The sequence below is a fragment of the Oenanthe melanoleuca genome, chromosome 8 (genome assembly GCF_029582105.1).
Source record: "Oenanthe melanoleuca isolate GR-GAL-2019-014 chromosome 8, OMel1.0, whole genome shotgun sequence".
Lineage (NCBI taxonomy): Eukaryota > Metazoa > Chordata > Aves > Passeriformes > Muscicapidae > Oenanthe > Oenanthe melanoleuca.
In genome coordinates, this window is record NC_079342.1 from 5,816,954 (window position 1) to 5,840,795 (window position 23,842).

The 23,842-nt window shown below is 36.4% G+C and overlaps 1 protein-coding gene across 2 annotated transcripts in view; it reads right to left on the reverse strand.

Moving 5' to 3' along the window:
- DENND1B (DENN domain containing 1B) overlaps window positions 1-23,842 on the reverse strand; it is a 147,706-nt gene that overhangs the window by 68,814 nt on the left and 55,050 nt on the right. Inside the window, exons 5-10 of one of the 2 annotated variants that reach the window (XM_056497183.1) lie at window positions 18,653-18,772; window positions 9,555-9,624; window positions 7,657-7,737; window positions 5,033-5,092; window positions 3,191-3,244; window positions 178-288 (exon numbers count right to left, since the gene is read on the reverse strand). In XM_056497183.1, the coding sequence (XP_056353158.1) occupies window positions 178-288; window positions 3,191-3,244; window positions 5,033-5,092; window positions 7,657-7,737; window positions 9,555-9,624; window positions 18,653-18,772 (496 nt within the window). The remainder of the gene's footprint in view (window positions 1-177; window positions 289-3,190; window positions 3,245-5,032; window positions 5,093-7,656; window positions 7,738-9,554; window positions 9,625-18,652; window positions 18,773-23,842) is intronic. The other variant, XM_056497184.1, reaches the window with a different exon arrangement.

Consider the following 23,842-nt stretch of genomic DNA (forward strand, 5'->3'; position numbering starts at 1 on the left):
CTTACATAAATCAGACTTTTGTAATTCAAGAGCCAGACTAAAACCATATATTAGAAGAGTATGTAGACATTGTCTTATAAGTACACATGGAACATATCTAAAACCACAAAGGTCTGTAGGTCATTTTGTGAAATGTTCAATATATCCTACTTAAAAGAAGATGTGTGAAGTACTTACAGTGCTTAGTTTGCTGGAGGTAATAATGATTCGTCTCTCATGCAACATACTGGCATAAAGTTGCAGCATGTTGTTCACATCCACAGCAACAAAATATTCAGTGAGGTTTCTCTGTTTAAATAAAAAAAAAAGTGCAACATCTGATATATATGACTTGTGAACATTTTTGTTTAATTAATAGGTGGGAAAAAAAAAACAACTCCAAGCTATTAGAGAAATCCCTTTGCACCAAAATTTGTGTGCTTTAAAAAAAAATTAATTAGGTTTTAAAGCAAATGAAAAGTTAACTGTCAACTAAGTTATTAATATTTTGCTCATTTCATTATGCTTGTGACTTATATTTGCCCTTTTGTATTTTCAAATTCAAAAAATATGAGATTGGTTATTATATCAATATCACCATATGCTCTTAAGGTGACCATTACTTCCAACCCAGGAACAGATCTTCCACCACAGTGATGACTATTCTGTCACAGCTACAGTAATAAAACTGCTACTTTGCAAGGGTCTCCCAAAGTCAACATATTTTATTCCATTTCCGGTACAGCAAAGCAGCTTGTTGAACACCAAGCTTTTGCTTGAGCTGTGTGTGCGCCAGGACATCAAACACCCTGTAGAGCTGGTGGAAGGTACTGGGTTCTTCCTGCAGCCACCCTTTTCACCCTTGGAAAGGATCCCACTGTGGGGTTTAATCAGAGGCAAAGTCACCAGCACCTCCCGTGAATAGTTCAGACATCAGAAAAGTGGGGAGAAAAGACAAAAAGGGTGGGGAGATCTCTGTGCTCCAGCTGAATGTAAGTTATTGCTGCAGGACACAGAGAGAGAGACACACAAGTTCTGAATAAGCCAAAATAGCTACCAGCAAAATTGCCTGGGAAAGCAGCAAATTTCTGTAAACATCAGAGAACACGTATGAAAATATACTAATGCAGCCCTCAATTTGCAAAATATTTAATTTCACACATTCATTATCATATCTGCAACCAGAACTGCTGTTCATCTCTTGTCAGGGACACCACTGTTACTGAATGTTCATGTAGGAGGTCAGTCAAGGACAGGCCCCAGCAGGACAGACATCAGCAGTGGAACTGTACACTAACATCCTATGCTGGATGGGGCCAACACAGAGCAGCAAGGTCACCCAGCCATGGAAAAACTGCCAGGGCAAGATGAGTAGGAAAAGCTTCAGAGTGGGGTGACCTCCTTTTTGGATATATTGCAACGTTAAGCAAAAAAAATTGAAAAGATAAACAAAGATCCAGTGGTCAATCCAGTTTCATGCAAATTCATAAACTCATTATTAATTTCAAGACATGGAGTATTAAAGTTATTCTTGGTCCAGACTGCATAGAATTTTGAAAGACATAAAAACCAGAGATTTAGGGCTACACTCAGTCTTAGGAAAAAAACTGTGATTTTCAAATGTTGTTTTAAGGGGCTGCCAGAGGCTGATGCACCAAGAGAATCTCAGTCCAATTTACCCTGGACACCCTCTAACACAGCAGTTGATAATGGTGTGCTGACTCTGTGTTGAAAAAGCTGTGTTAAAAAAACAGTTCACAATCTTGTACAGACCAATTTATCTTTGGGAGTCAGTCACAGTTATTTCTTTGTTATAGTTGAAAAGTTACTGCCCCTGAAATACATGAACTTTACAACAAAAGGTAAAAAAATTATTTTGTTGCTAATTCACTCAATTACCTCATCTCTTCACTCCTTCCATGTTCTAACTCTCCATTAGTACGTTACTAGCTTGATTCATACTAAAAGGAGGAGACTTATATTAATGGAGTGAAAAATAATTATAGAAAGGCACCTTACAATTATTTTACCTTTCTGAAAAAAATCTACATTGGCATCTTTGCAGATCCTTCATCAGCCAGAGGCCCAGCTAGATGCTTTTCCATAACACACCTTCTAAAAACTATACTTTATTGGAACACCAAATAATAAGAGATTCCTTAAAAACAGAGGCATTCAAAACATAAGGTGAAACAGATGAAAATATAAGCCCTGTCCTGCCCAATGAGCCCTAGCAACAAGTGTTCTCTCTTTTATCCTTCCATCCAGCAACTTCCCCAGTTTCCTGAGTTGCAACATGGTCCATGCCACCTCCTCAGAGTCCTTCCCACCAGCAGGTGTACAATATACCAGATATACCCTCAGGCTTTCTCTCTGCTACCAGCACCCTCCTGGCTCCTCTCCATCAGTGTTTCCAGCTCTGTGTCCTTCCCTGGCCCATCCCACCCTGCATCCCTGCTGCCCCAGCACCACCACCCACCAGGAACGAGCTCTGGGGCACTGCCCCACACACAGAAGGAAGTCACTGTTTGAAAGTGAAACACACACTTATACAGCCATATACAATTCCACATTCAGAGGCTGGAGTGGGGGAAAAAGGACCCTTCAAAGCTCTTTTATGAGATGCCATCTAGCTAAACACACCATGGAGAATGGGATCTGAGATTTCCCATTTGCGATTAACTCACAGCACCATTTAAGATTCAGCATCTACAGAATGCAAGTCTTCATACAGAAAATTTAAAAAACAACAATCCAAAAAAAAAAAAAAAAAGTCTCAAACCCCCTTGTTCTTGGTGCTTGGTTAGCATTCAAGTGTAGGCAGGTACATCATATCCTGAAAACAATGCCTTCTTGAACAAAAAAAATGACTGCATATCTTGATGGCTGAATTTGCAGCTTAGCAATGCAGTGTTTAAAGGGCAAGTATTCAAATAAAACACAAGGTGCAGAAGTAGAATATATAAGTAATCCTAGTAAATGCAAAGAAGCCAAGTAACTATGAGCAAAGGGTGGATATAGCAGCGGTCAGAAATGCCCTGTTAATGCTTTAAAATGGGTTAATGAATGCAACAGTAACTACCAGCTAAAGGTTGCAATAACAGACATCAATCATTTCTAAAAACAGACTTAGAAAAAAAAAATTCCTCTTGATAAAAGCAAAAGTTCAGCCTAGCCCAGAATGAGGTTAAATAAGAAATGGAATACTTACACTTTCAGGGATAGTTGGCAATCCAGTTATATCAGGAGTAATGAAATATGAGTGCTAATCGAAGGGAAAAAAATAATTGATAATTTAAGCACACAGGAAAAAAAAATTCTTTTCGTAAGAGCCCAGCATTTAGGATTTCCAACCCCATCTGTGTTTAAGCAAATAGCCATTTTTCTAATAACATTCTTACTGCTGCTAGACAAAGAATTAAGCAGATCACGACATGAAATGACAAGCTCTGGTTCTGCACAGCACAAAACCAAGGGAAGAAAATGCTGCAGTTTTGAAATAACACTGAAATTAAGCCAGCTTTAAATGTTACCATGAGCCTGAGAGTAGCATTGATTAAATTAAGCATTGAATTAAAAATTGCAACAAAAAAATGCTAAAGGACAAAATGTAAATTTGGAATGGAAAAGAAAAACCATTCACATGAGAAAAACATTTAGAATAGAAATATTATTACTTAATATATATTCTCTTTCCAAACATCTTTGAATCAAGAAATGTGGTAACAAAAATGCAAGATCCGAAGGCTGAGATTCTGCAATCATTTATGAAATACACTAACAATTTTATGCATCTTAGTTTGAGGCCATCTAGGATGTAAATAAAAAATGGATTAAACTAAAACCAGATGCAATGTAAATTAACTCTCATTAATCCAATGCTCCTACTAGTTATGAGATATGGATTTAGCTCAGTAATTTTAAGGCATTTTTGTATGTTAGTCTAAATTTTGAAGGAGAAAAATAATGAGTGCATATGAAGTAAATAAGATAATTATTGATTTTTTTAGTTTTTGTTTCAGAATTTTGATGTTTTTTCAGATGTTTTGCTTTTACAGTATATTTTTACAATTATAAATAGCAACACAAAGACATAGCTTGTTCTCAAGTCAAACTTGAAAAAGATATACCAAAACCAAGTCTATAAGACTTAAATGTGTCTTGCATTGAAAAAAAAAAAATATTTAATACCATTAAGTCTGTGTAGGAGACTTATTAAACCAGCTTGATACATTTAATAGAAATTTTTTCCCACAAATTAGGTCATTTGGCAATAGCTAGAATTTAAGGAAAAAGTTTGCTTTAAAAAGGCATCCCATAAACATCATACCACTTGCACAATAAATATCACAGGTATTGTTTCACATCAACACAGAAAAAAAAATTTTTTTTCTCTGCTCAAAAGAGGAAAATATTCAGATTAGATTCAGACAGAATACTTGCATTCTTCAGAAGTATACTGATAACAGAAAATTATTCTCTCAATGTAATAAGGTCACAGAATATTTATCAAAAGATTTCTGAGTAATGAAGTTATTAACTTAGAGAAGTAATTATTTCTAATTAACAAAGTAATAATATTTCACTCATTAAACAGAAAAGGAAGCTAGAACTATGAGAAGCAAAAGCCATTACTGCAGTCATTAAGAGTCATAAAGTAGCAAAAATACTGTGGTATGGAGTCCTTGCACATCTTTGTGAACTCCCTTAGCAAGATGAATGACCTTGGAAGAGACACTAAATTAACAGCTGCTGTCCTGTATAAAGTTTTCTCTAAAAAGAGCAATGGAAAATGCAAGTTTTGCTCATCAGTTCAAGGGTTTGATTTTCGTAGCAGTTCTTACAAAAGGATTATGATGCGCACACACATAGCTCTGAAGCTGGATTTAAACAGAAAGGTACGTTAATGTTAGACAATTCTTTTAGGCCAAAGACAGCAGCAGAATTCCCAAAAGGACAGGTATAAATAAGCCTCAAATCAAAAGAGATGTCCTATAGCAAGTGATTATTTCTTTAATTATAATAGGTTTTAGACAGTGCCTTTTAAACTCACCGATACAAGACAAGGCTGTTTTTTCAAAACTTGCTCACTTGCAAAAATCATCTCTTGGTTCTTATGCAAGATGAGAGAAAGATTGAACAGTTGACTTCTGAGTTTTCCAACAAGAAAGGCCATAGCTGGCTCTACTGCTTGTAATATTCCATATTTAAAATACTGGTTGAAAGTAAGTTTTATTCCTCCCCCATTTGAATTCAGGCTTAGCTAGCCTTCCCATTAATGACACCAGTTTTAAAATTAAAACAACAAAAAAAAAAAAAAAAATCTAAATTATTTTTAAGCTCAGGTTTCATAGAACAAATGACCACCTCATAAATTTCAGCTGCAGAATGTTACAGGTCAGAGTAGAACTTGGTCCCTGACTGGACAAAGGCATTTTCATATCTCCTGACCAAAGACTGCTAGGAAACACCATATATCCAGATACTGGATGTAATTTATGCATGGTTATGCACACACAACCCTAAGGACCACTGTGGTCTGCCACCCAAACATGGTGCATCCATGACCTTCATCCTGCAGCTTATCTGAGTGAAAGAAATCTGAACCAGACTGATCCTGGCACAAGGAAAAGCCACCTCAGATGTCATTTCTACAATTATCTTTTAGATTGTAATTTCTTTTTAAGTCTAGTATTACTGATGGTTCCAGTGTAGTTTTTTTACGATAACTGAGGACCAAGAAAGAAACATCAATAAAAAGACCAGAATTGAAACTGGCAATAAATATTTCCCTGCTCCCTGCAGCATTACAAAAACAGAGATTCCTTCAGATCCAACAAGCATTGGGATTCCAGCTGACCCATTCCTCCCCACTCTGCCCTATCTGAACCCACAATAATTGCTTGACTGTTCCTGCAGCCAAGGGGTTTGCAAGAGGTTTGCATTTCAATAGTCATTGACCAGCAATAAAGATTACAAAACTCTTTGGTATAACTGGGAACAAGGCATAATAGAGAAAAAACAATTCCAAAGTCAGACAACATTGAAATAAAACCAACAAGTATTGACTTTATAGCAAGCAATCTGTCATTCCAGTGTAGCCAGCTGCATTCACCATGACAGCCAAGTCCAATTCCCCACAACATTCATTTGGAGGTGGGCAAGTTATGGACAAGATGAACTTTGTGAGAATTTAAAACTTCTTTATGTCCCTCTTAACCACAGGAGTTTTGAATGACATTCTGTAAAGCATTTTAGAGTTGCCAAATTATAATTGGTTGTAATACTGCAATAATGATAGCAAAATGTTATTTGAGATAAAGAAGTATATTTGGCAAAGGTGCTAGGAACTGAAACATTACACTGACAACAGAAAGAAAGAAATTTATCAACAGAAACAATTCCAATTGCAGTCTCAAATCCAGTTCATTGTTCTGGTGGAAAACAACATGCAAGACTGGAAGGACTTTCAAATACAATCAATTAGCACTGTACAAGGTGGGAAAATATTAGGTCTCTATAGCCTAGTGAAAAAACAAGAAATCTGAAACATGAAAAATTAAAATAAAATAAAGATAGCATTATGTTAAGCAACAAGGATCAGTAACTGCTGGAACAGAAGTGGTAGATTCCATTTGTCCTGCCTTCACTATAGGGCCAGATGCTTTCCTAGAATTGTGCTTACTTTAAATGAAATATAGGGTTTATTTCTAAAGTATATGAGCTTAAAGTCACAAGAAACCACAGAAATAAGGTCAAGATAAATAATCTAATGATATTTCAGTATCTGTGGAAGGAAAGCCTTTACAAAGTCACCTCTTTCTGTGTCCTGCAATATGTAATGATTCAACCAAGACCCAGCTATTTGTAGTGTTCATGGCAAGTGCAGTAACTGTACAGATGCTCTGAATGCACAATGGCTCAGAGACAGCAGAGACACTGTGCTAGCTTTATATTTCACACAAGCTCTACAGTGTGCTTAAACATGCACCCACAAGCTCATTCTAGTCAAAACTTCAGGAACTGTAACAATGACATACCAACTTTTTGATGTTTCTGCAGCAACACCATCTTGCCCCACCATCACCATCCCACCCCACATAACAAAAAATGTTGGAGGACAAAAGCAAAGGAGGCCTGGACACGTTATTTCACTGAGATGTGCTGAAAGTTTCATATAACAGAGTGTACTTCTACTGTTCTTCCTACAGCATTTTTGTATGATTAAGCAAAACTAGGAAAAAGGAGAAAAAAAAGGGAAAACATCCAGCCTCCACAGACTTTTGACCAATCCTGAAACTGTACCTACTCAGACATAAGAGGCAATAAAACTGAGTTAGTGTCTCCTGATGCACAGCAGGAGAAACCAAAATTGTCTACATGAAACAGCTGGAAGCACAAAAAAGTAGTTCTAGCACTGTCAGATCTCACTGCAGTTTACTTTCTCATCCACAGAGCAAAATTCAAATTTCTGCTTCTTTATGACTACAACTTTTAGAAAACAACATGAGACAGAGACAGACTCTACCCCGCACAGAGCAAAAAAAAAAAGGTTGTCCAAGCCAGTTAATGATGGGAAGCAACACAAACTTACTCTTTCAAAGGGTTGAGGTTTCTTTTTCTTTCAACTTTACTTACTATTTCATAGTATAGAAATAAAACAGAAAAAATACTTACCACACTTAAACTGACTAAAGCATTCGCCTTTGGCACAGGATGGCTATACAATGATTTCAACAAATCATTTGAGTCATTTTCCTATAGGGAATGCATTTTAAAGGTAATTAATTATCATATAAAAAACTAATTACTATTTACTATACATCAAACTACATATTGACAAAGATCTAAATATTTAATAATCAAAACAATTGTAATTCATATTGAAGTATTTAAATACTAAGTTTAAAATTCAAGTCGATTTTGTATCTCATAAAATGATTGTATCTGCAAGTTAAGCCAATCTCTTACATACTTCACTGACTCCTTAAGAGACTCACATCATTTGCAACTGAAAACTGGGATTCTATGTCTCACTGGTCTGTATATCCTGGATATTATCTTTCTCAAATTGTTAGCCATGATATAAGTTTATTTAAAATTGGATTAAATGTGTCTCATCAAAACACAAAAGACAGTTAACAAGGTCTACTAAAATATACTTGCAGCTACTGGTTTAACTGGGATCCATCACTTTGGTCTCTAGAAGTGATATTTACTTGGGAAAGAGAAGTGATTGGAGCTTTTCTTGGTTTGGGGTTTTCATTCAGTTTAGGGGGTTTTGTTCATGGAGATGAAATCTGTTTTGTTGCCAAAGTAAAACCAAAAGTATCAGTGACAAGCCAGGGCCAGCTTTTAAACACAGAGTTTTGAGTTTACAGGAAGCTTCCTCCTCTCCCTGTAAGAGGATGATGCTGCTGGACCTCACACCAGTGACCAAGGCTTTGGGTCTAGCTCTGGTCACATGAACAGTGCCTGGGCCAGGAGGGAGCAGCACCCTCCCACAGCCTCCCCAGCAGCAGGTAAGGCTGCAGGCAGTGGAACAAACTGCTTCCATGCCCTGCTACAACCAAACCAGTTGCCTCAGCACATGAACAACAAACTCTGCTACCTAAATTACTTGAAGTAACTGCAATAATCACTGGTGATCAAGAAAACCCCTATCCCCTTTTCTCAAATACAATCTTAGCAACAATTCTTCCTGTGACAGTGAAATAGGGACCAAAACCAAGGTCTAATTACAGCATTTGTAAGACTTATATATATTCCACTTCATTGAATCACACAGCTAAGACCAAACCTTCCTATTTATCTTTTTACAAAAAATATCATCATTCTCCATAGTCCATTTACTATAATGCATAATTATTGCTTATTCTATACTTCATATATTTTTGAAATGTCAGCTTTTCCAGCCTACAGCATATGGCTAAATATTGATGCTGTTTTTTAAATTGAAATCTAATACACTAATATAAAGCAGAAAGGTATAGCTTTAATGTTCTCTGTAAAGACAGATGCCAGTACCTCCTTTGCTGTGTAATCCTGGAATACATCTAATTGCTCATGAATATGCAAAATAAACTATCATGATTCTTCACCAAATGCTGCAAGTAATTTTGTCTTGCTGCTTGAGATGTCAGAATTATGAGAGGTAGTTTTTAGTTAATATGAAGGGTGAAACAGTACATCATATTTTCTACAGTTCTTAACAAAAGTGTTTGCAGCTGATAATCAGACAGTTCCAGAGAGCTACAGTTTACAGTCAATACGTCACACAGCTCTCCAGTGAGGTGACACCACTCACACTTCACAGAGGACCTGCTTATGCTGAGACTGACATGTTATAAAGGTATATTTTCAGCATCTTTTTTATAATACTGTGGGATTCAAGTGACTGTGGAAGCTCTATATTCAGAATTTTTGAATTTCAGTAAGAGGAATAAAACTTGCTCCTAAATCCTACTAAAACCTTAAACTTTTAAACAGTACAGAATCCCATTAGAGTATTTGCAATGGTGACTAATATTTCAAGGAAAATATTTTACACGAAGAACTAGAATATGCAAAATTACCTGTTCTTTAGCCAAATAATCTGCCAGGGTATTTAGGAGCTTGTAGTATACCTCAAACCATGGTAGGTAGCTAAAACAGGAGGAAAAAAGTATTTAAATAAAATATCAATGTATTTTTCCAGTGCTTATAAAATACCATGATGATACCACTTGTACATTTTTAAAACATCTCTATATATATTAAAAAGCATATTAGACTTTCCCCCAGAAATTCAATTGCACATCAGTGATAGACAGTACTGAATAGATGGTTTATTTATGCTTGACACTTACATGAAGTTCCATTAAGCACAGATTAACTCATAATACTTAAGATTTCTTAGTATTTTCAAGGCACCAAAAAATATGAGAAACATTTTCTAATCTTATTCCCATTACCATTAATTGTTACAGATTTCAGTAGTTATTTGAAATTTTGAAATTCTACATCTTCCTATACCCAGTGGACTAACAGACCTGTTGCTTCCCTGGAGAATGAAAAACAACTTTGTTTGGGCAGACCAGGTACCCCCCATGTAACAAGTGGTACAATACTGTGCAACAGTAGAGATGTCACATTATATGTAAGAATATTGGTCTCCCTATAAAGTAATTTCTATAAATAAAATTAACTACCAATTATAAAAACATTCACCAATATTGCAAACACAAACACATTAATACATCTTTTCTTAAGAGATTTTTAACAAAGTCTGCAGCCCATGAGCGCAATACTCTCACTGAGTTAAGCAGAATCCAAGGCAAATAAGATAATATGATTGAGGAGTGTAAGAAACTCAAACACAGTGGTATGAGTTCCAATTTGCCACCTGTTTATAGAAGTTATCTTTAACAGTGATGTCATCAGTGACCACATGCTACAAAACTTTCCACTATTTAAAACTTTCCATCACTATTTAAGATATTGAGTCTGATTAATTAAATAATAACAATATAAATTATGCCTTATTTATAAGTTACACACCTTCTCACATCTGTCAGAATTTTATCACAAACATTACTGAATAGGTAATATTACAGTTAATATTAGTTGTTTGAGATAAGAAGGTGGAGTTGGAAAGGAAGTAGTGCCTGAAAGGTTTTCAGAACATTTCATACCCATATATAACACTGCTACAGACTTCAGTCTTCAATGCAGTGTAAATCCAGACATGCATTTCTTAAAGGCTTTAGTGCATACTGCAGACAAACCTTAAATTTCAAATGTATATATTCCAGGAACTACACTAACTGCAACTGCAAAACCCTGGTATGCAGAACCAGTATGTTTTCCCTGCTAGGAAAAGGAAAGCAGTCAGGGAAAACCCTGGCTGGTAGAGAAGCCAAGTACAGCTTTGTGCAGAGTCTCCCCTGAAGGGTTCTGTTTTCTTTGTAACACCTCTGTTCTCAGTACGCAGCTGGCAAGGCTTTAGAAACAGATCCTGATTCTTAGGGCAAAGAAAAAGCACAGCAGAAATCTGATCACAGTTATACTTAATGCATTTTCTAGCAATCTTTGCTGCCTTTATAAATGCTTAACTATCGGCTCCTAAAAATACAGAAAAAAAAAACCAAAATAAAACAACCAAACCAACCAACCAAACAAAAAAAAAAACAACAAAAACCAAACCACAAAAATCTACCATGAATTTACTCTTGCCAAGCCAAAGAGACAGAGGCAATGATTTAATGATTTCCTTTAAATCCACCATATTAATGTCTTTATCACACTTTACCATGCATTGTGCTGGCTATTAATCAAAACAAGATCAACCTCTTAATGCTACCAGACGTTTTTAATGCTTGGTATTGCTGACAGTGGTTAAGGTGTGACATTATTACATTTGTTTTTCAATATATTCTTAATATAATCATAAAATTTACTTGAGTGCACCTTTGTAAGGCTACTCACTGCTTACAGGTGTGAACATTCCATGCCCTTGTAAAACACCCACCAAATCAGCACCTAAAACATCTGATCTGAATCTGAGCATTCTTTCACCTAGGACTCCTGTTCCTATTATCTGCTAAAATCATGCTAACCTGGTTCTATATATCACTGAAACACAGCACAGAGTGGCAAACAGAATTAATTGTTCTCTGCAGTGTTCAGAGTTTCTGCAAATGTCAGAGCTGTGGAACAGCTTCACAACCCAGAATTACAGCAGTGACTGGAACACTGTCCTAGCACTTTGTCAAAGTCAAGGTACAAGGTAGGTATAAATCACAAAGTATTTTTATAACACTGCACACACAAATGGGTAAGACTACCTAAAGGCTTTCCAGTCTCTTGCCATCACCTCTGTGTTAACAGTATACATGACCCCCGCACATTTTGCTGTAGAATGCTCCAAAATCTCATCTGATTATTTATTTTTGATAATGAACATTTATGAACAGCATTGTATAAAAACAAGTTCTCCTTTTTTAATAAAACATTAATCATACTTCTTTCCTATATGCATGATCTCAGCTCCCCTATTACTGAGAAAATAAAAATTAAATGCAATTTTTAAGTCTTTAAAAAGGTCAAATTAATTATTTTAAATTAATGAACTCTAACAGAAAGGCAAGGGAGATTTTTATTTCATACAGCAAGACGTGCTGACCAAAGTACTTGCATAGAAATTTCTTCCCATAGCAACATCAGGTTGATGATACACTTCCACGTCTTTGTTTAATAAAACCACTAAGAAAAACATCCTACTTGACCACAGTTTATGAAAGTCAGTTTCCTTTATGAGCTGAAAGAATGGTAAAATAATTGCTTTAAGCCTTATAACCACAGACACAAGGTTAATATCATTTCAATGTGCCTCTTAAACCTGAAAAATTAAGGAAATCAAAACAAGTACTCCATTACATTACATAGCATGAAACCAAAGGCTGCCAGAACCTGTCCTCTGCTTCTTTTCTACATAATCTTCAGTTCTTCAATAGGACGGCCTAATTGCAAAAGCTTTTGTCAATATTTCTAATTATAATGTTCTTCAACAAAATATTACAAAGATCTACTGGAAAGCAAAAAGCTTCCCTTTATATTTTTCTTTTATGTATTTTCTAATTGTAATTAATTCAGCATAATAAAGAATCATAATGCCTGTTTTTTTGATAAGCGATAAAGAGTGCATTTGCATGTATGCATATACAATGCATCTCTGCAGTCATAAGTGAACACAGTTGTGTTTGTTCATAATAAAGACACCATCAGGTGGTTTTTTAGATTCTCAACTCAAAGACCAAGTACAAGCTCTTTTCAATTTGTTAAATCCTCAAGGCTGTCAAGTAACACTTTTGTCTTCTCTTATCATAGGCTAATTTTGGAAGCATGTTTGTTAATAATCCTATTAACTGATTTGGACTACTCCAGTAAATAGATTTATTCATAGATAAACACTGGATGATACAGGCTTTACATCTTTATCCAGTGTATCATACTGGACAAAGAACTGCATATGGAATCATAGAATCCTGTAGGTTGGAAAAGACCTGTAATACCATTGAGTCCAACATTAACTCAGCACTGCCAAATCTACCACCAAACCACATCCCAAACATCACATCTACCTATCTTTTAAATCCCTCCAGAGATGGTGAATCCACCACCTCCCTGGGCAGCCTGTTCCAGTGCTCAACAACCACAAAAAACTTTTCCTAATATCCAATCTAAACTTCCCTTGGTGCAACTTGAGGCCATTTCCTCTTGTCCCATGATTTATTACCCAGGAGAGAGCCAGACACCCACTTGCTACACCCTCCTGTCAGATGGTTGTAAAGAGCCCTAAGGTCACCCCTGAGCCTCCTTTTCTCCAGGATAAACACCCCCAGCTCCCTCAGCTGCTCCTGATCAGGCCTGTGCTCCAGACCCTTCACCAGCTCTGTTGTCCTTCTCTGGACCTTCTCCATCATCTCAATGCCCTTCCTGAAGTAAATGGCCCAAACCAAACAAAGAGTTCAAGGTGCTGCCTCACAGTGTCCAGTGCAGGGGGACAATCCCTGCTGGCCACACTATTCCTGATCCAAGCCAGGATGCCCTTGGCCACCTGTGCCCAGCTGGCTCCTGTTCAGCTGCTCCCAGGTCCTTTTCCATCAGGCAGCTTTCCAGCCACTCTGCCCAGCCTGGAATGCTGTATGGGGCTGTTGTGATGCAAGGACAGTCCCCAGCACTTGGCCTTGTTCACTGGTTTGGCATTTGTTTGTATGACAGCTAAAATCCAGAATCATTATGGGTCAAAGGATCTTCTTACCTTGTCCTGTTAACAAATCTTGCAAAATTATTTAATCTTTGCTAGCACAGTAGAACTAGTCTGTGTACAGAAAATTCATTCAGCACACAACAACATCTATTAGTTAGGTTTTTGGTTTTTTTTTTTCAAGTCAGTACAGAAATGATTATCTGAAATACATAGTTTTTAAGTGGCTGAATTTGACAGAGCAGACATGTAATATATTACTCCTCCTAACTCAGATCTGGCACACTGATACATACCTTACACACTAATGTGTACCTTAATGTGTTAAAGTGCACACTAATTTGTACCTTAATAACAGATAAAATCAAAATTAAAGTCCATTACCAGAAAAACCTCACCACCATACCTGTATTCATAATATTATTTATGAGCAGTCAGTACATTTCATAATTAATTAGATGTCTTATGAAAACGTCTAAGGGTTATCAATGAAGCCCCTTCACAACAGAGAAGGTAGAGGAAAATCAGGGCTATCATGTTCAATTTTAATATATTTGGAAGCCTAAATTAAATTTCAGTTCTTAACCTATGAAACCACTACTAGTTTCTTATTTATTTTTCTTTAATTGCAGCCACTGTCCTTTCATTCCTTAATTTACAATCAATTACTGTTTGAAAAACAAACATAAGACAAGCATAGGACAACATCCAAAAACACAGATTTCTCTAAATATTTCTTCCATAATCATGACAAACATACAAACACAAAATTAATAGATACATATTCCCTGATGGAGAATACAGGGATCTTTATTTAAAAGTACAGCCCCTGTCTGTCACAAAAGCAAGAGACCAAGATACTTCATGGCTAATTAAAAACATACTTAGCATTTTCTCTTAATCCAAATGAGCCACAAGGCAGGAGTTCAGACTTTTATTCAAAGTCACACACAACCCTTGTTGCCATAAGTAGACTTCCACCTCACTGGTGCTTCTACTACAGCTCTGATAAAACTTTTACATTCATGAGTCAAAGGTTACACAAAGGAGAGGAAATGTTTTCTGTCAAATAGTCAGGTAACCACTAACAGTCCTGAACTATCAGCAGGAATCTAACTTCTAGTAATCAAATAAAACTAAGGAAACTGCCTTTCCGTAGCTAAATGTCTAATGTCTAGGGGCCACTTTTCTGTCTGGAAAATTGACACAAAATGTGTAAAATTGAAACATTCTGCTTCTAAGGGATTTGCCTAAAGGAAGAGAGAAAAAGTTTCAAGCGTGGTCTGAACTGAAGAACTACAAAGCCTTACCACATAAACCTGTCTTCCTTATTAGAGCATTTCATTTAGAAATGCAGGTGACAATTTTACAGTCATAAAATTAACGAAATCTAAGACTGAGCATTTTAATGATGCATTTTGTGTTCCTCTACATACCTAAGGTCAGAGTCCATCAAGAGCTTCAAATTATTTGTACTTTATACTAAAACCATTGAGATAATTCAAAATCAATTTCATGTAAACCCAGCAAGTATTATTTCCACTGCAAGCAGCATTGATACATAGAAACAAAACCCAGAAGAATTAAATATACTATTATTCAAATTCAAGTTTCAACTGTGCCGCTTCAAACCTCAACTAGCAAAACTATGATCCAAAAATAGGAAAAGTAAAACTAGGAGAAAAGATCCAGTATAAGATATGAGCTCAATAAGGTATTTTACAACATGCCTGTTGTGTATCCCTTGTCTTACAGAGCTGCATTAGCTCAGTTTGTGGAGAGGGAGGAGGTGACACAGCAAGATTCACACCAAGAACTTCACGAAGCAGCCATGCAGCTTAATGAAAAGTACTAAATTAAATAAAATTTGCAAAGGAATCACACAGCATTTCTGGAGAATAATCCAAGAGCTATTTTCTCATCTTACTATGCTTTAGCACTTTGAAATTGGCAATGCAGTCAAGCTCTGCACATTCATTCTAGACAATACAATACCACAATTAAGTTCTTCAAACAAAAATGCCTGAGAAATCTACCTTGGGAAACTTATTTCACTTTATAAACATAAAAAGTATTTGAACAATATATTCTGATTTGGAAGAAAAACCTATTTTCACAATTCATATGCATGTGTATATAAAATGAAAAAAGACTCCATAAAACTTACAGAGGAATTTTGAATGTGCAAGTATATTTCTGTTTCAAACTATCCAGTATAAAGCAGGACCATGTGGCTGCAAATTCAGAGATAATTTCCTTTAATTAGTGTTTCAGATGGAGAATGAATTATAGAGTGAAGTCCCATAAACCACAAGATTTTAATCTTACATGCAGCTTTGAGTTGCTGGTGTAAAACCTGAGGACAAGCAGCCTTTACTCCAGCTTTCAGTTAAGAATCCCATTCAGCAGTTGAAATTCTCTCTTTAGAAGGCCTGGCACAGGCTAACACATGGCTTGGTCCTATCCACAAAAGACATGCACAAGGGAAAAGCTGTGTCCTGCTCCCTACACACCAGCTAACCGAAATTTCTACAAAATTTCCTTCCAACCACTTTGACTAGCTTGTTCCTGCTCTGTAGAGATTTTTAGTTACATTTCAATTATTTATGACAATTCAACTAAGTTTTCTGCATTTAACTATCTCCCATTGCCTTTGTAAAAGCCTCAATCAGTAATCTTATTATAGTCTTCTTGTCCAAGGGGATACATCCATGTGCCCATGAAGAAGGCTGTTTGGCATGGCATTTCTGTACACCTGCACCTGTGTGTTTATAGAGTCCATGGCTGTTGTGCACACACATGATGAACAAACAGTCTGAATTGCCCATACATCAGCCATCATGTGTACACACACAGCAAATATAATTTTATGTTTCATTTTGATACATGGACAAAAGTGAGGTTGAACATACATGTATACTCTTTATATATAAGACAGCATTCTTTTTTTTAGTTTATTTTGGTTAATTTAAAAACAATAAGCACGTGAAAAGGAGAGACAGATAAAATGCCCAAAGAAATCTGCTTAGTGAGTCGTCTTTCACTTGGTCACTTCCAGTGATTCTTGGGATTCAGAGCAAAAACAAACTAGAACACATCAGAAATAGTGATGCATTCCTTCCATCTGAGCTGAACACACCACAGCACACACACACATATTATGGAGATAAGCAGGCTACCCAGCTACAAGTACAATGCCATGAAGCTATTGCTGTTATGCATTCAGCTGTGCATCATAAATTTGAAATTGTCACAATAAAAGCAATAAAGGCAATGCTTTGGATATGGTTCAGTGAAAAATTATAGCTTGCCACTTTTCATTTTCCTACTTATTTCTACCAAGTAACAGACCATTGACTAATCTTTAGCTGATGCACGTCCATGGGGAAATGTTAAAAGAAATACCCAGTTTACACCAGCTGAGAATTTACACCCTTTGCTTTGCAGCACTCCATACAGTACCTAAATGTACTCGAGTGTGCATAACTGATTAAATGTTGTTACAGCCACACAAACAAAGCAAAAAAATTGTTTCTAGCTTGATGAGAGAAGAAAAGATTAACTCAGTGAAAAGAGTTTAAAGCATATACATATATTCTCACTCTGGGCTTCAAGAAGTTATATTAAAAAAAGGTATCACAGAGAAAAGAGTAAAATATTATACATTCAAAAAGCCTATTACTTAAATCCTTCTGAAGTATTACTAAAGACATATTTCAAAGAAAGTAAATTAATTTCCAGAATAAAATATTTCCCTTTTGCTACTTTCATTATATGGTAGTAATTTTTTTCTTTGCAATATTTAGAGCAAATATTTTTTTTAATTACTTGCCAAAAATCATCCAGTATACTGGCTCTCAACATTAGTTTGGCATCTGTTTAGAAGTTCATTAAAATCTTGATGTGCTCTTTCCAATAATTTTAAGCACTACTCTACAAGTGTCTATATTTGCTGGTCATTTTTCCATCAGTGTCCTTTTATTAATAATCCTGTTACAAGCTGATGTTGGTTTTTTCTCCCTGACTCACATGGTCTATCCTCCATGAAAAACTGATTTCCATGTTGTCCAAATACCTGAGAACCTGCTTTTCTCTTAATTCTTCTTACCCTACTCTCCAAAATTCTCTCTTTCCCCTTTGCTGCCAACGCATTTGGCTCCTCCTCTCCTGCTTTAAAAGCAATTTAATTTCAATTTTGTTCCTTCTATTTGCTACTGAACTGGATATTACCATTTCGTATACTGGGCTTGCAGGCTGCTAGGTCTTAATTGAAGTCACAAATTTGTCTTTTAATGAGATCACTCTGTCTTTAATTTAATTAAAATGGTTTTAGGACAGCTAAACAATTGGGGTTTTTTGTTACCAAAACAATTACCTTACGAGAGAGAAAGAAAAAGCAGAGGGAGAAACAAAGTATTTCTTGGGGTCACTCTACCCAACACCAGCATCTCCTCTGCAACAACACAGCATGCTCTTACCTTGTGAATTCTCTGGATCTGGTGTTTCTTATACTAGATATAGTCTGGGCAAAGAACTTGGAAGAGACACCCAAAAATCTCCTTTCCAAGGACAGGAATACAGAATAATGAACTATATTATTGAATTGACAGAGTGCTTGTCAACAATCTGATTAAAAAGTAAAAATAACCACATAACAGTCCAAGCCATCTAAGGCTATAATGTACTTTTCTCTACTTTCAAGCAGAGATTTCATTTTATTTAAATAAAATTATTTGGCTTCACATCATATGGGGCTTGGGGCCACTTTTTATGTAAAAGCATTGGTAATGCTGCTGTAGTAAAGTTATTAATCAGGTAAAAATGTCTGATTAAGTTAAACACATCAGCAGAGAATTTGTAAAATATGGCTTTTTCTTGTACTTTTTATATTCACCCATTGACTCATTTTTTCTTGTACCACCTTACCTTAGAATGCAGAGGCAGACCTTGCCTCCTGACGTCAAACGGCAGAATCCAAACCTTTGCTTACTTTCAATGTCGGTGAGAACAAAGGTGAAATGCTGTCCTACTTGGTTTTGGGATACCCTGAAAAACCAGATACAGAGCATTAAATCATTAAGTCACATAAAACATGAGCATTTAAGTCACTGGTCTCAAGTATTTTCATGCTCAATCCTCACTATAATCCTCAATACAATTCTATAGTTTGCTGTTCCTTTCCAATTCTTACACAATCTTCTACAGTAAAATACCTAGCAACCTGCTAGTAATGATTAACCTGCCATTTCTGGTTCAATTTTAGATGACCATGCTGAAAATTCCCAGAGAAGCTGAAAATCATTACAGACCTAAGCCTACCAGTCAGAGAACACAAATATTTTTTTTAATTTATCCCTTGCAATATGGGGCAGGAGAGGTTGTTGTGGTTTTGCTGGTTTGTTTGGGTTTTTTAACTCTTCAAAAAATAAAATATAGAAAATCTCGTCCCTAGGGAAAAGAAAGTAGAAGCTGATCAAAGGGCAAGAGAAGCTATATAGGAGATAAAGAGATTTTATTCTGTTTAACACATGCTCTCTCTGCCTGGCCATGTCCCACTTCAAGGCTTGGAGCTTCTTCCAGCAGCCAGGTCTGGCTTCTCCTTACACCAGGGTCAGGCTGGAGGCTCTGTGAACAACCATGTTAACTCAAAATGTTTGTAATGTACTGTGCACATCTATGTCAGGCAAAATGTCTGTACACAGGGCCACTTTAAAAAATGAGATTTAAATTCTGATATTTTCTACTAAAAATAGCCCAGCCAAGTTATGAGTTCAGTGGAAGCATTTCTGATGCCATCTCACCACCTCCAAATCACAATCCTCCCCTTGTTTCTTTAAGAGAGGGAACTCCATGTTTTAACAGTCAGTGTAAAAGTGGCCCGGCTTGAAAACTGCTTCCCACACAGTTTAGGGTGAGATGTGAGCAGCAAGTCCCAGATTTTTAATATGAGAAACACTCCAAGGCTAAAACTGAATTTCCACAAGAACCCAAAAGTTTGCATTTGGTCCTGTTTGCTTCAAAAGAACAGTTAACAGGAGCCAGTGACCGACTATCCATCTGGACTATGTTTTCTGTTCAGTTTAAAATACCGAATTAATTTTGGGCTTCTAATTTTAGAGCTCCACTTAAGATGTGAAGGCAGCAAGGATGCCTGTTTTTCTACTCCTCTTCAGCAGAATTAAAACTGACTATATGTAAGCCTTATCACGAAAAACAAATTATAATTGGGGATTTAAATCGATAGATGACCACAATGTATAAACCAGACACATAAAACATTCCACAAGTGCTAGCACTACAGTTTTACACATATATATAGCATGCTCCATCATGCAGACTAGCCAAGTGACTTGGGGTTTGTGCCTCTGTTCCACTGCAGCACATGCCAGTTGTTCAGAAATCAAGTCTCCCCTCCAGAAACAGGCAGCAGCTCCTGGCCCTGCTACCTGGACCACAGCACTGACGCCTCTCATGTTTTTCTTAGCATGAAAATCAGCACAGATTAAATGAAATTATTATTTGCCAAAATTCCCTCAAAAAAATGTTATCCAGACTTTTTACTGGAGCACAAGATCAAGTAGCCCAGTTGCAAAACCTTTCTGCAGAATGCTGGTCTAGTCTGCTGTTTGAAGAGAGCATGATCTGCTCACTTGCAAAGGGAGAGCAGGCACAAATCGTTCTCAACCAGTGCTGACATTCTCCTCACTCATTCTTCTGCCCTGCTTTTGACTCACTTTCAACTCTTGCCCTGCATGCTTACTTTTAATGTTAGTTCAACAATAATAAATCACTAGTAATGAAGAATGTGTGTAAATACTTATTAACCCTGCAGACTACAATGGGCTCTTTCAAAGTTATTACAGTTCACTATAGAAATAAAAATAGGTTTTAAAATTTTCTGTGTACCTACACAATGCAGAAAAGGCTCTTTAGTACCCATGGAGTAGGTAGAGAGTAATTTTAAAGATTTTTGTTTACACTACAGCCATTGCTCAGACCTCATTTTAAGGGAGCCCTGAGACAGTTGATTAAGACAGGAACTGAATCTCTCCTTCAAACAAAAAACAGCATATCTACCTTTGCTCTCCACCAAAACTGCTCTTTTTCCAAATTATTTTGTTCAGGATAGAGCAGATGTTTGAAATTACTTTTTTCTTCAAATTTTAGAAATTTTTGAAGAGCTTCAAAAATTTAAAACCTTATAGATGGGAATAGAGATTTCTGTTTTCTTTTAAAAATACATCATAATGTTACTGTTACTTATAAAATATCATGTACATGTCCTTGACCAATGTAACTAATATACACAGCTCTGGCTGAAGCTTTGGTGGCTGCGACTTAAACCTGAAAGTTTCACATGTATTACAGCTCCCAAACTGATAGGGAAAACCAAACCCATCAGTCACCAGACACCCTAATTTCCCGCAAATCAAGGAACAGAATAGAAACTGTTTCAAGCAAGAATTTGAAAATCAGATGTTAAGGTGGTGATACAAGCTGATGGAGAGACAGTAACACTAGGCTGGGTATTCTCCTTCAGCTAATTGCTATCCCCTAATCTAAACTTCAGAGACTATTTTCTTCACTTCTAGGCCCACTCCAGGATCCACAAATCCACAGTTCAGGCTCCCTATGTGGAGAGATCCTCTGTTCCAACCAAGCTATTTGATTTGAGCTCTGCCTCCCAAAAAACCCAACCCTTTACAATTGAAGGAAAAAAAAAAAAGAAAAGAAAAGAAAAGGAACAGGAGAAAAGCTGCAAAAGATATGAAAATGGACAATGCCACCACCAAGTAAGAAAATTCCCACAAATAAAAACACAGTTAGCTTATTAATGGGGTTATGTTTTTAAAACAATAGAAGCATTAGAAGAAACCACAAGTACTGAGTAAAGAGTCTCACTGGGAGTATTTAAGTTGCAACAGAAGCTCTGTCTCAGGGCCCTGACCAGCACACCTGGCCAAGGGTCTGTGGGAGCACATGGCGGCTCCCTTGGCATTCCCAGGTTTCTTCTCAGACAGGTGCACTTCTGCACACACACAGAAACCAAATAACCCCTGTTTGAAATCAACAGTTAAACTCTTCACAACACACACTGCAGCTTGTCCTTACACTTGTCTCTCACACATACATTCACTATTACACAAACGTGCAATAATGCAGTGAGATCGCAAGATGCAAAGAGCTCAGTTGTAACTGCTGCTACACTTCTGAGTTTGCAACCCCCCTTGCAGTGCCTGAAGGGTACAGGAAATGCTACAGTTTATTTATCCTCACCTCTACAGGTTGAAATACTTTCTTGATTATTTACTTTTCATTCTCAACTATTTACTCAGAAGGCAAAATTTTGTGTAAGGTATCTTATAATCACCTTTCTCAAGATCTGCAAACCCAGTGATTTCAAGGCATTGTTTTGCACTTTGCCTGATGATAGCTGTGTTTCTGCACAGACTTTTCACACAAATATCAACAGAAATAGCAGTAGCCAGGAACAGGAGAGTGACAGTGATGTCATTCCTGCTATCATTACTCACTCACCCTAAAAGATGATGAGTTAAATAACCTGCACAGTAATTCCCATACTCGAATGACATTTTGCTGCTAAGGAGAAATCCTCTACAGCAGCAGCACCACCACTGATTATTCTCCAAAATCCAACACTTCCAAGGGACTGGCTGAAAACCGTGGGAGAATTAATGAGGTACACATCACTGTCTCCACTTGATCCTATAGGCAGCTCCCAAAAGAGTATCTAAAAGAGGCTTGTGTGCTTCACATTCAGCAGGAGAAACACATCCTAAAAGGGAAAAGACTGAGGAATGAAAGGAGCAAGGGAAGTACTTATGGTGGAGAGAATGAGAGAGACTCAAAGCACAGATAGAAATGAAGAGTCAAGCAGTGACGTAACACAACCTCAGACTGATCCTGAAATGGCTCCAGAGGAACAAGAGAAGCTGCATCCTCACTGGCTACATAACTGCTGGACGTGGAGACTGAGGTACAGACTCTCAAAGTTACACCTGAGCTCTGTGTTGAGAGGGAAAATACAAAAGACTGCTGGAGAAAGAAAAGGAAATGGTGCAGAATTGCACAGAGGATTCAAGCAACAAGAGAGGACAACAAACATTAATATTACTTTAGTGAACATTAAAAGGAAGTTAAAATCTCTGTCCTCAAATGTTAAATCCTCCTAGACCATACAAAAAGTAACTGACTACCAAAGAAAAGGGTCTTTCTTTATAAATTTATACATGCAAACTGTTAAAATTGTTATACAATTGTGTCATTATTAAATATAAAATAATTTATTCACAAAAAGAGACACAGGTACCCGAAGCAAGCTCAAGAACTTCTATGATGTAATTAACCTCTTAATCCCTTTAAAATAAAATGTAAGCCATAACTAGAAATAATGAAATTATGTGTTTGTTTTCAATAAAAATATATATATAAAACTCAAAGTTTAAGTCATGGTCAAATTTTTTTTTACACCATTATGCCTCTTTTGGCTTGAATTTCAGTTTCAATTTAATGAGAGTTACGTCCAGAATTTTAATGATCATTCACAGTACATACTTTTGATAATTAGAGTGACTACTGTACAGTTATTTAAAACATCTGCATAAAGTATGCCCAGTGAGATGCTACAAGCAGCATCAAATAGTGAGAACTAAATCTGGATTTCTATAATTATTGCAGGATAGTGGATAAAAGAAAATCAAATACATGTTCTCATTTGTTTACTTTTTCAATTCCTTAAGTAATTAATAAAGGTAAAAATTATCTACTGGTGCTTTAACTGTGCTTTAACTTTCCCTTCTCCATAATTTGAAGAATATAGATTTCCTACTTTATTTAGTTTTATTTAGCTAGATAATAGAATTAATACTCCATTATCTATAACTGCTGCGTAGCAGAAACCCAGAAGCAACCTATAGAACGGTCACACTTTGTTTTAAGTATCCTGGTCAGCAGATTCACTGTAGTGAATCAGATTCACAAGAAGTGTACTACTTGTACACTAGGAATTTCTAGCTCTTAATAGGCTCAGACAATGCATAAATATACACATACTACATATATGTATATAAATATACATATATTAAAAGTTGAGAA